Genomic DNA, 12,955 nt, shown 5'->3' on the forward strand with positions numbered 1-12,955 from the left:
TATTTAATAAAAAGTCTACTTAGAAACTGAAATATACACATACACACACACACACACACACCAGTTTCATTCTTAGTCCCAGTTCCACTATCAATCTTTTAGTCCAATACAGCCTGTCCCCGACTTACAAACGCATCGACGTACGACCGCACTTACGACCAATCTCCTATTAAGTGCGGCCCCGACTTATGAATGGTGATCCATGCTTATGAACAGCGCGGTCCCATTGAAATGAATGGGGTCTGACTTACGAACACATCGAGTTACAACCAAGTGCTTGGAACATAACTCGTTCATAAGTCGGGGACCGGCTGTATTTCAAAAGCTGTCTAAGGTCAGGCATAGTGCATATTCACTGTAAGTAATGCCATTTTAACTTCTGTGGATTACTCATAGGGTAAGCATGCATAGACCTACTTTTCTCTTTGTGTGAAAAACATCTATAATATTTTGTTTGTTTTGCAGATGAATATAATTTCTGAGCTAGATCACGTAAGGAATCTCACTAGAATTATTCATGAAAAATCAGATGATAGTCCCAGCAATTCCCTTCATGTGGTGTTGTTTAGTGTGTCTTGAGAGTGCTCTCCTATAACATGGAAGCAGAAATTTTTTTATCTATTTTATAATTGCACATTTTGAATGTCACCATGGCTGGTACCTCTCCTACAGAATATCTTGAGTTTGCTGCCATTGTTACCTGTGTTGATGTTCATATATCATTAATCACTAGTTTTTTCAATTTAAGCAGTTGTCTGGAACATAATACACCAGAATCCTCTGAAAAGTTATTTAGATATCAAAAAAGGAAAGCAAAGCTAAGCTTCTTTCCTTTTTTGGGTAGGTTCTATTAGGAACAGAAAGACCGTGATTTTCTGAATACAGAGGTCATTAAAGCATTTGTGGGTGTTACAGATGTTCCTACTTCTTGCACTAGTTTACTTGAAGACATTATATACTAATTGAAACAGATATCAAATCTTTTTGAGTCCTGGGCTACCACTGCCAGAAAATTTTCATGAAGAATGACATCCATGAGCATGTGGGAGAAGTGTGACAGATGAAACTCTTAACTAGCTCTTATGTGTGTTGAAAGTGGACCTGAATAAGGAATATTTATGGTGTTTAAAGCTAATGGGCATGAGGCATGAGTCCCAGATTTGTCTGCAGTGTCCAGATTTGGATCAGTCATGTGATGCCTTCCCAGTCATCCAGTTTAGGTTCTGGTAGTCAGAAGTTTAGAGACAAGAGCATGGGGTGCATCCATGACTAACTTTGCTCATAGCCATTCCTTCCATGAACTTATCCTATTCTTGTTTTTTTAACCTAGTAGTATTTTTGGCATTCACAACATCCCCTGGCAATGAGTTCCAGGGCTGGAAGACATTGTCTAAAATATACTTCCTGTGGTTATTTGGAATCTCCCTCTTATTACTTATATTACTTTTGATTAGGTGACCCCCGCCTCCGATTCTTGTATTGTGTGAAGGGGTAAATAAATCACTTTCACCACACCATTCCTGATCTTGTGTATCTCTGTCATATCCTCTCTTAGTTGTTTCACCTCTAAGATGAGCAGTCTTTTAATTTCTCCTCATATGGAAGCTGTTCCATACTTCAGATTATTTGTGTTGCCCAACTCTGTACTATTCCCAGTTCTAATACATCGTTATTTAGATGGGACAATCAGTAACAGCACAGCAGGGCTAAGACAGACTTCCTGCTTGCCTGCCTTGCACACCATTTCTGGAAGCAGCTGACAACCTCCTTGCAGTCCCAGGGAGGGGGGACGGGATTTCCATGTGCTTCTCCTACTCAGAGCATTAACTCTGCAATCCCATTAGTTGGGAACTGTAGCAAGTCGAAGCTGTGGGGGTGGTGCTTGCAGGCAGCAGTGCACGGAGTCTCTCTGGGACCGCCATGTAGGAGTAGCTGCTAGATGGTGATGCTTACAGGTTAACCTGCAAGCCTGGCAAGCCCCACTGCACTGTGAGCAGAGGGTGCGCCAGCACGGGCACAGCAGCCACCGCCCATGGCTGCCTCAGCCTGGCCAGGCCCACCATGCCACCTTCAGGGGAGGCTCTCCAGGCCTTCCTATAATCCCAAGAAAATTGTCTATAGTTCTTAAAACAACATTGTTTCTTGCCTGAAGGCAAGCTTAATGTTTGGACATGCTCCATTGTCAGCCAAGGTTACACGATTACAGGTGCAGTTGAAGAGTTCTTCAAAGAAATTCCAAGTCCTTAACCAATCTTATTTTATATTGTCTCCACATGCTTCTTCATCGCTTGTAATTTTTTCCGGCTGAAAAACTTCTGAAAAGAACTGTCTGAAAAATGAGTACGCTTGCTGCAATTTTTGTAATTAGGGACCTGAGTTACCTGGAAGAGTGGAGAAATGATGAAATGGCTGCTGATTAATTTCCAGTAGCAGAGAAGTAAAAACAGGATTCAAATGAAATTTGAAGGGTCACAGAGAGAGACTTATTTTTAAAGCATCTTCATTCTATCTGTAATATAAACAAAAGAAGAGATAGTGAACATTTATGAAAGCAAAAGTGACATGGAAAGTCTGTATTTTTAAATGAAACAGTTGCACATTATAAATCTTTCCTATTTTTCCTATAAATCATGGCCTATCACTGCAATTATAGCAATCTAAATAAAAAAGATTCTAAAATGTGTATATGCTAAAGCTACCTAAAACTACCAAGGACCAGTGAAGATACCTGGATGTAAGGTAGGTACAGAGATTGCCTTTTTTTCTGATGTTTAGAAAGCGTTTTTTTAACAGCAAACCATACAATACTGTAATAGATGAAGACAGGTCATCAGCTAAATTGCACCAACTTCAGAGTATCCAAATATGTGTCTTCTTCTCTGTGTATTCTCTGTGATTGGACAATTGTATAAAGTGCGATAATTTTAGCAAATGTAAGTGTGGCTGCATATAACCTATAATTTCACTTTAGATGGAAGTTATTCTTCTACATCATGACACTGAAAGGCTGGAAACCATGTGGCTACATGAAAGCACTCAAATTATGGCATCAATGTCCTTTTTTTTGTTTTAGTGGGGAGGAGTTTGTTGCTTCCTGGGCTTTGAAATGCTAACACTAAACAGTTAGTTAATGATAGAAGTCTGCTCGGTGCTTCTAGTGAAACTAGAAACTGCTTTAAATTTGCCTGGCTGTGGGTCCATCAGGAAATTTAAACTGGGCATGGGCTATTTGAAAAATTCCTGAATCTTTGCAAACCTGATCCAAATTTTAAAGTGAACCTATCTGGATCCTAACTTCCCATGGATGAAAAAGACTAGCAGGTATATTGCTCTAACGGCCCAATCCTGCAAAGTACTGAGTACTTCCTACTGACCTCCAATACCAATGAATTCAACAAGATCCAAGGCACACATTTTTATTCGTTGTGGCTACATCTACACTGCAGGCTTTTTGCGCAAGAACAATTGTTCTTGCACAAAAACTTGTAGAGTGTCTACACTGCACGTGCATTCTTGTGCAAGTAAATTTACAGTAAGGCGTTGCAACAGAGGGCTTCTTGTGCAAGAGTTATTCCTTTCCCCACGAGGAATAAGCCCTCTTGCACAAGAGCTCATGTGCAAGAAGGCAGTGTGGACGGGCAACAGGGATTTCTTGTGCAAGAAACCTCTATGGCTAAAATGGCCATCAGCGCTTTCTTGCGCAAGAGAGCGTCCACACTGCCATGGACAAAAGCACATGGCAGTGTGGACACGCTCTTGCGCAAGTTATTTTGCGCGAGAACTCTTGTGCAAAACAGTTCTTGTGAAAGAAGCCTGCAGTGTAGCCGTAGCCCGTGAGTTCAGTGGGAGGTAAGGGGTCTAGCTCTGAATTTCACATTACTGTAATTTCAATATTCAATAAGTATTGAAATATTTAAATTGTTTTCCCTTTTTCTCTCAGGCTAGTCCTGCCCCTATAATCGTCAACACAGACACCTTGGACACGATTCCTTATGTGAGTATGACATTTTTCCCTCTTTTGTAAGCAGCTAAAATTGCAGCCTGATCTATCTTGACTTCCTCCCCTAGAAAAATTCTCTTCACTGTGTATATAAAACATTAGTCAAATATATGCACAGAATGTTTCTTAACGTAAGTTGTATCTATTTTTATAAAGACTAAATGGATTATGTGGTTTAAATCTTTTCTAGTTGCACAACTCAGGGAAGTTAATATAGTGAGATGGTATACAGTGAAATGTACTAATTTTTCTAAAGATTTTTCTAAAACAAAATTTTTAACTAACCAAAACTAACTTTTTTGAAAAAATATTGTGGATTCATTGTGACTTTCACTTTTCAAAGTTCAGCTGTAATACTTGAAGAGTTTTATTTGCAGATCAGCAAATATCCCTAATAATAATAGGTTTTGTTGTTTGGGGACTTTTTTTTTCCTGAAGAAATTTCAGGATATATAAGTAAAATTTGTGTCAGAATTTCTAGCACACGATGCAGAGGGAACATCTTATTTCAATCCTTCATCTGTTTCTGTATTTCTTTTAAGACTAGAATAATTTTAGCTTGTGTCTGTATAGCACTTAGCATGAGGTGGGCATTTGTCAGATAAATAATCATAATTTAACTTTTAACTAGCAAGAATGTGATTTTATATTTTAGAAATAGAAATATTAATGCTCAGTTTTTAGCCTTCTCCCATTCTGCAGAGTTGTTCAGAGGTTACTGTGTGTTATTAACAAACAATAATGGTGATAGGCTCAGATTCCAGAAAGAGCAGCACCACATGAAATGTATTTTCCCAAGACTGATCTAATTACAGAATCAGTTCCTATTGTGTAAATCTCTCAGACTGGAATAATTTTTGGGTGCAAAGTTGCTTCCTGCAGGTTCTCTCTACCCAAGCAAACTGTATCTTTCACTACAACCTGACGGAAAACTTAAAAATGAATAGTGGTACCAGGGCATGAAATGAATGTTTTTTCATCTCAGTATAGAGAGCCAAACTATAATGCAGGAGAGTGCAGAAAACAAACACACACAAAATAAAACAAGCACAAATATATTGTGCAACGTGTATAAGTAAAGAAAACACAAGCAAATTGAAAGTGGCAATACTGAAGTAGTATTGTTCTGGTTTGGTCCTAACTAAACAGTTAAAATCTTATTTCTGATCCACTTTTTTCCCAATTCAGAAAATAAGGACTGTGTAAACCCAGTAGAGTTCAAAACTTGGCCCACTAGGAATGTTTTTATTTTTAGTTCAAAATTGTGATGATCAAACAGAGACTAATTGACAAACATAGTAAAAGTTGCACTGTAATTTCAGAATAAGTGCATTCATCACAGGTAAGCAAAGGACCAAGAATGAGGTTATTGTTAAAATTTTGAAAAGCTTTTATAATTCTTCATTTCACCATTCCAAAATTTTTAAATTTATCCAAATGTTGAATGTGCAGCCATTTGTATTTCTTGCACTTGAATAGAAATCCTAATACCATATAGCGTAAGGCTGTATAATGCCCTTGCTCATTTTATTTTTGCAACTGCTTATTCAAAATTACAAAATGTTATTAAAATCTGCATTCATTGAAATTCAGTGCCAGTCTAGTAGGAATACTTTTTGATGCATCTACTTACAACAAGAATCTATACATTAATTATAGTTATAACTCTGTAATAGATGAACTTTGTTCAATCACCTGTGAATAAATAAGCCCATTTTAACACCAAGCCATCAGTCAAGTCAGAAAAGCAGTTGTTAATGAGCTTGATAATCATAAACAAAGCATGAAACAAATAAATTCCCAAACCTTAAATGGGCAACAGTTTAGAAGTTCATTTTTTCTATGAATGTTAATTATAAGTAGAGTTTATAGAACAGGTTATTATTATATCAAATTCAGAGAGGACAAGAACCAGACCAGGAGATGTGATGGGTGAGGGTGGAGTGGATTGGGACAATGATCCTGAGGAGGGAGGGGCACAAACAGTCTGGAGCATGTGGGTTATATGCTTCCATTAGTCAAGGAAGCAAGCTTCAGACTAAGTAACAGTTAATTCGAACTAAGGAGTTAGTTCGAATTAACGTTTAACTGCCGCGTCTAGCCGTGGGCAGTTAGTTCGGACTAAGGGGGAACTAACTTGATAGCATACTATCAAGCCAGCGGTGGTGATAGCTGGGTGCCCCAGGCCCTTTTGAATCACTAGGCCCCAGAGTGGTTGCCTCCTTTGTCCCACCATCAGTGGGCCTGATGAGTAGTTAAATTAAGAAACTGTTTATTCCAAAATGCCTTTGTCCCCTGGCTTGATAGTATGTTGTTACATGTTCACTCTTTTTTTTTTTTTTTTTTTTTTTTTTTTTGCTATCCCCTGATTTTTACGGAGATTTGGGCAGTACCTACAGCCTTAATAAAAGTATATTTCTATTATTTTGTTTCATGGAGACCCAAAATGCAGAAGAACACTCCTTTTTCTTTTACCAGAAGTATTTCCCAGAGCAATAAGAACTAATGAGGTGACCAGAGGCAAACTTAGTCTTTTTATCCATCATGACAATGATTGATATAGGGAGAGAAATCTCTAGGAGATGTGATAATATTCCTCCAAAGCATATTTGCCCTGAAACACAACTAGGTTCTTTTTATAGCTTCCTTATTGTCACTATAAAAAAAGTTGCAAATGATGCTTCCTCTGTCAAACTGTTCATTCTCCAAGGGTGATGAAATACATGCGCCTGACAGTGAATGAACTTTTCTTGTAACAATTACTGTGGAACATGAAAGGAATTTTGAGAAACTTGTAATATACAATTTGATACTAGTGGTATTAAGGAGCTGGTAGGAGATGAGGGAGTTTTGCCATAAGCATATTTCAGAAGTTTTAAGATTAATTCTTTTAATATCAGTTTTATTGTTCAGATACATCAGCTATGTTGTCTTTCAGTTAAGATATTAGTTGAAAAAAGGTAAAAATATTTAATCTCTTCTTTTTGGAGTCCCCTTAATATACGTTTAAATCCAGATCTTCCAGTGATGCTGCCCAATATTGGCTTGTTGTTTCCTCTCTCTGCATATATCTGTTGTCTCTTTGGGGCAGGGACCAAATTTTGTTTGTATGGCACCTAGTATAGCTGGGTCCTAGACCATGACCAAGGATCCTAGATGTTATGGTAATACAAATAAATAATAACTTTGGTATTTTTAGTAGGTAATTGGTGTTTTCAGATATATAACTTGGTTCCTACATGTTGTCTTTTTAAGGTTTTTCTGGTGAAAATGACACCCAGGGATTGTTTGTGGGCAGACACCAGTAAAAACATAGGTATTAAAATCCACACTTAACTGTGAGATATTTGCACCGTGTACTGTCATCTTAGATGTCAGTGAAAATGTTGCACACCCATTTTATTGTGATCTGTGGACTTTTATGTTGTCTTCACTTTTGTCTTCTGTAGTGTTCTAGAATTACTGTTACGTTGTCTGGAATTTCTGCTTCCAATAATAAGAAACATGCAAATTATGGTAAAATACTTAAAAGGCTACTTTTTCCCCACAAAAAACTCATATCTATGTATGGAACTTTCCTAAACCCTGAAAAAGGAGGCACTTCTTCTTTACTGTTAGCCTGCCTTTAGAGATTCTTGTCCTACATATCCCTTATCCATGGAGGCAAGAACAGGATATTTTTCTGTATATTGCTTTGATTGCAATAGTGCCTAGATTCTCTACCTAGTATTAGGGCCCCGTTGTGCTAATATGTTCTCTACATCTATTCATGAAACTGCATATGAACAGGACGATTGGCACAAGTTCATGAAGAAGAGGAATTATTTTTATTCAGATTGTTTAAAACTTTAATTGGCTGTTAACTCTTATTTAACTAAACAGTGGAGAGGGGAGAGCTTGAAAACAATAAAAACAAAACAAAAATGATGTAAGGATTTAAGCAACTCTCAGTCCAGGTCTCTGGGTTTTTATCTGTACCATAACTATTGTTCCCTCTAAGGTTTTCCATCCTTGGGTGTGTTGAATTTTCTTTTGGGCGTTTTGAAATGTCGTAGGTGCAACACCAGTATAGAGGTAGTATGTGCATGTTCACCCACCAATACAAACAAAAACTGTAAATATAAATATATATTTTCAGTAGTCCATAGATGTGGAAGAAAATATATTAAAAACAATGGCTAATTAACAAGTAGCAATGCTTATGATTATTTAATATGAAATCAAATAAAAAGAAATTAACTCTTCCCTTGGCTGAAGAAGTGGGTTGTGTCCACAAAAGCTTATGATACTGTTTGTATATTTTTGTTAATATAAGGTGCTATAGGACCAGAATTCTACCAGATAGCAAGGACCTGGCCTTAATGCAATATAGTTTACCATGTATTAATTAGTAACACAGGATTTAAAATAATCATTAAGAACAGGTTTAGGTATCTGTTTTAGGTATCTGCAACTCTCAAAAAATTGTTAAAGAATCTTTTTCTTTCTTACATAAGCTATTAACTCAGGAGTGGGCAATAATTATTGATTGGGGGGCTACTCCAAGAATTGGGTAAGTCATTGAGGGCTGCACTCTTTCATTATATTAACAGAGGAGGTACGGGCGTCTGGGATGGAGGTTGGGTGCAGAAGGGAGCTTGGGGTAAGGAATTGGGGTATGGGATCTGGGAAGGAATTTGGCTGAAGTAGAGGATCGTGACCTGGGGCAATGAACTGAGGCGAGGAGGGGGTACAGAGCTTGGGAAGGGATTGTGAACTGGGGAAGGGTTGCAGGAGGGGGGTGCAGGGATTTGGGCTGTGACTAGGGATAGCAGATTGGGGTGCAAGGTCTGAGAGGGAGTTGTGACCTGAGAAGGGTTATAGGAGAGTATGCAATGTTGGGAAAGGCATAAGAGGGCTGGAGCAGGGGTGCAGAAGGTTTGAGTTTCATGGGGTAGGAGGGCAGAAGGAGGGCAGAGGATTGGGGGAGAGAGGGTTGGGCTGGGGTGCTAGAGACAGGCTCTATCTGGGAGACCTTACATGGCTCCAAGCCAGCAGCTCAGCAGGTTTCTTGGCCAGGATTCCTACCTTCCAAAATGATGCAGGAGCCATGCTTATTGCTCTAAAACTGATTGGTGTGAGCCCAGGGATGAGGGAGGAAGGGCACTTCCCATGCTGCCTTGAAATCAGCCAGTGGGAACTAAGGAGGGGCGGAGGCAGCATGAAAAGCCTATCTCCCCTCTCCAGGTTCTAACTGTTTACATGCACACACGTGGCCCTGCAGCCGGTTTCACTGAGGGTGTGTCTAGACTACAGAGTTTTGTCGACAAAAGTGGACTTTTGTCAACAAAACTATACCTGCGTCTACACTACCACTGAGTTCTGTCGACATAATGTCGACAGAACTCAGCAGTTTTGTCGACACTGGTAAACCTCATTTTACGAGGCATAACGCCTTTTGTCGACAGAAGGTGTTATTGCATGTAGGCTTCTGTCTAGACTACAGAGTTTTGTTGACAAAGCAGCTTGCTTTGTCGACAGAACTGAATGTAGTCTAGACGCTCTTTGTCGACAGAAGTTTTGTCGACCGATACTGTCAACAAAGTTTCTGTCGACAAAACCCTGTAGTCTAGACGTACCCTGAGTGCCTAGCAGGGCCAGGCAGGAAGGGAGCCAGCTGAGGTTCTCATGGCTGGATTGGGCCTGCAGATTATCTTTTCCCCACCCCTGGAGTAGAGGCTGGAGCCAGCTTCTCCATTTGTAGTAGATAGAAGCACCTGCTGCTGCTTCTGCTCCTCAGAGGGGGTGAGTGCCCCACCCCCCCTTTCCCAGCTGATCAGCTGAACTCCTTGCCTTGGGGGGGGGGGCGCTCTGAACCTTTCTGCAGGTCTCAGAAAAGGGTTGTGCTGCCGCACAACTGGGCAGTTTACTGGGAACTTTGACCATAACCAGGAAAAATGAGAATTGGTATCAAGGAGAAAAGGCAAGGAAGGAAAAATGTAAAAAACATATACTTTCCTACCTTTCTACATCAGAAAAAAGCAATAAAGGACACTTTACAATAGTTTTCACATTGTTACCTTTAGTATGGTATTCACTTTTGCCTCTTACATGAAACTGACTACTAACTCTTGGTCAATAAAATAGGTGTGAAACTTTCCACTAAATGTTTACTTTCTTGTTATTTTTTAATTGTTGTAAACTGTATTATTTTTCATTATTTAAAACATATTGTTTTTGCCAGAGGAACCATAACCCCCATGAAAATATTAGCCATATTTTGATTTTACCAATATCCATCTAACTCTGTGTTGTTTCACTCAAGGGTATTTTACTAGAATTCTGGAGCATGAAAGAGTAATGATCTGACATTTGGAATGTATGCTGTGAATGTGTGATATAAATTTATATGAAGAACTAATGGAAGAGAAAAAAGACCAAGATAATAAAAATAATACTTTGTAAAAGGGACAAATGGACAGGAACTAATAATTATCAGTATTGACTCCAAAATGTGAATGAGAAGTCTTAAAAAACATCATCTGTTTTCACTCAGTCCTTGTGAGGTGCAAAAGAATGAATGGAGAATGAATGTTTATCACCATAACTTTTTTACATGTCAAATCTACAGTAGTTTTAGAAAGACATGTAGAGTTGACAAGATGGTGCAATGAGTTAATTGAGTGGTAAACGATTATTTCTAAGTTAAATAAAAGCAACACTTCTGTGATGTCCCCTATCCAGGGCTTAAATTCTCTGAGATTATTTCTTTCAGCCCCTGAGGCAGTCCCTCAATGCAGGGCTCCAGGCTCCAGCTGTAGGTCAGGAGGTCTCAAGGCTTTAGCCCTATGGGGGTGAGAAGAGTGTGCCTGGGCTCCCTTGGGTTCTGAAAATATTTACTGGAGCTCTGCTCTGGACAGCTCTAGCTGAATTTAAGTCCTGCTTCTATCTAGTTATCAGCCACAACATTTGTAACAAAGCGAGGATGATAGAGCACTTTTCAAATATTAAGGCATTCAGTTATTAGTTTTCAAGCTGTGGGGCCTGTGTCATGGAGGGTGGGGGCACCAAGCAACACAGAACTGAGATGCTTCTCAGTCAGCTGCCTCTTGAAGTCCTGGCGATGCTGTCAGGAGACTGCTGTCATGACTGACTGTAAATCTTGCTGAGGTTCATGGAGGGCCTTAGTTCAAGTTTGGGTCAAGCAGGCAGCCTTGGGGCAGGTGTGCATATGCATTCCTGGGCCACTAGACTTGGCAGGAGGTGGAAGGGATCAATGCAGGTTAGCCTCGCACTGTCTTAAAAAGCAGCAGTGAACCTGCCCAGTAGCTGCAAATGGTCTTGCAGGGCTTGGCAGCTGGTCAGAAGTGGGAGCATCTGTGTACCATTTTTTTTTCCTGAAAGGGATGTGCATAGAGGTAAGAGTGAATTATGGATGCCTCTGCCTTCCCATCCCCTGCAGGCACCCAACATCCCCTGCCTCCTGCTTTCTCTAGCACTGCCATGTTAGTTATCTGGCCTATCTCTGGCCTGCCTTAATGGTCTGAGGATGTGTGGGACAAGAATCTCCAAAGGGCAGCTAAGCCAAAAATACCCCCCCCCCCCAAATAAAACAACAAAAAAAACCCTGGAAACCTCTGAAAATGGTCTTGCATGGTGATTTAATGTCTCCTGAGGAATTTTAAAAAATCAATTTCCTTTAGCTTAAAATTCTGAAAAGGGCTCCATTTGAATCAGTTTGAAATTAAAATGATTTTGACTGTTTTAATAAAAACCATCTGTATTTCAACCCACACTAGTGTCTAACAAGTCACATGCTGAATATCACTGCATGTTCAGACCATTTTTCTTGTTCATTCCAGCCTGCTCCTTTCTCATTGAGTTGTTAGCTCATTGGGCATGAAGCCTTTCTTCCTGGTTGTCTGTAAAGCATCTGTAACTGTGTTCTTTCTCAATTATCATAGAATATCATAGAATACTAAGACTGGAAGGGACCTCGAGAGGTCATCGAGTCCAGTCCCCTGCCCTCATGGCAGGACCAAATACTGTCTAGACCATCCCTGATTGACATTTATCGAATCTACTTTTAAATATCTCCAGAGATGGGGATTCCACAACCTCCCTGGGCAATTTATTCCACTGTTTGACCACTGTGGCAGTTAGGAACTTTTTCCTAATGTCCAACCTAAACCTCCCTTGCTGCAGTTTAAGCCCATTGCTTCTTGTTCTATCCTCAGAGGCCAAGATGAACAAGTTTTCTCCCTCCTCCTTATGACACCCTTTTAGATATCTGAAAACTGCTATCATGTCCCCCCTCAATCTTCTCTTTTCTAAACTAAACAAACCCCATTCCTTCAGCCTTCCCTCATAGGTCATGTTCTCTAGACCTTTAATCATTCTCGTTGCTCTTCTCTGGACCCTCTCCAATTTTTCCACCTTTCTTGAAATGCAGTGCCCAAAACTGGACACAATACTCCAATTGAGGCCTAACTAGCGCAGAGTTGAGTGGAAGAATGACTTCTCGTGTCTTGCTCACAGCACACCTGTTAATGCATCCCAGAATCATGTTTGCTTTCTTTGCAACAGCATCACACTACTGACTCATATTTAACTTGTGGTCCACTATAACCCCTAGATCCCTTTCTGCCATACTCCTTCCCAGACCGTCGCTTCCTATTCTGTATGTGTGAAACTGATTGTTCCTTCCTAAGTGGAGCACTTTGCATTTGTCTTTATTAAACTCATCCTATTTATCTCAGACCATTTCTCCAATTTGTCTAGGTCATTTTGAATTATGACCCTATCCTCCAGATTAGTTGCAACCCCTCCCAGCTTGGTATCATCTGCAAACTTAATAAGCGTACTTTCTATACCAATATCTAAATCGTTGATGAAGATATTGAACAGAGCCAGTCCCAAAACAGACCCCTGCAGAACCCCACTTGTTATGCCTTTCCAGCAGGATTGTGAAACATT

General features: G+C 39.7%; 1 protein-coding gene across 25 annotated transcripts in view; it reads left to right on the forward strand.

The window, feature by feature from the left end:
• DLG2 (discs large MAGUK scaffold protein 2) overlaps positions 1 to 12,955 on the forward strand; it is a 1,555,116-nt gene that overhangs the window by 961,852 nt on the left and 580,309 nt on the right. For all 25 annotated transcript variants that reach the window (XM_075919432.1, XM_075919430.1, XM_075919421.1 and 22 more), the window contains one exon: positions 3,941 to 3,994. In XM_075919432.1, coding sequence (XP_075775547.1) covers positions 3,941 to 3,994 — 54 coding nt within the window. The remainder of the gene's footprint in view (positions 1 to 3,940; positions 3,995 to 12,955) is intronic.

Source organism: Pelodiscus sinensis, chromosome 1, assembly GCF_049634645.1.
Source record: "Pelodiscus sinensis isolate JC-2024 chromosome 1, ASM4963464v1, whole genome shotgun sequence".
Classification (NCBI taxonomy): Eukaryota; Metazoa; Chordata; order Testudines; family Trionychidae; genus Pelodiscus; species Pelodiscus sinensis.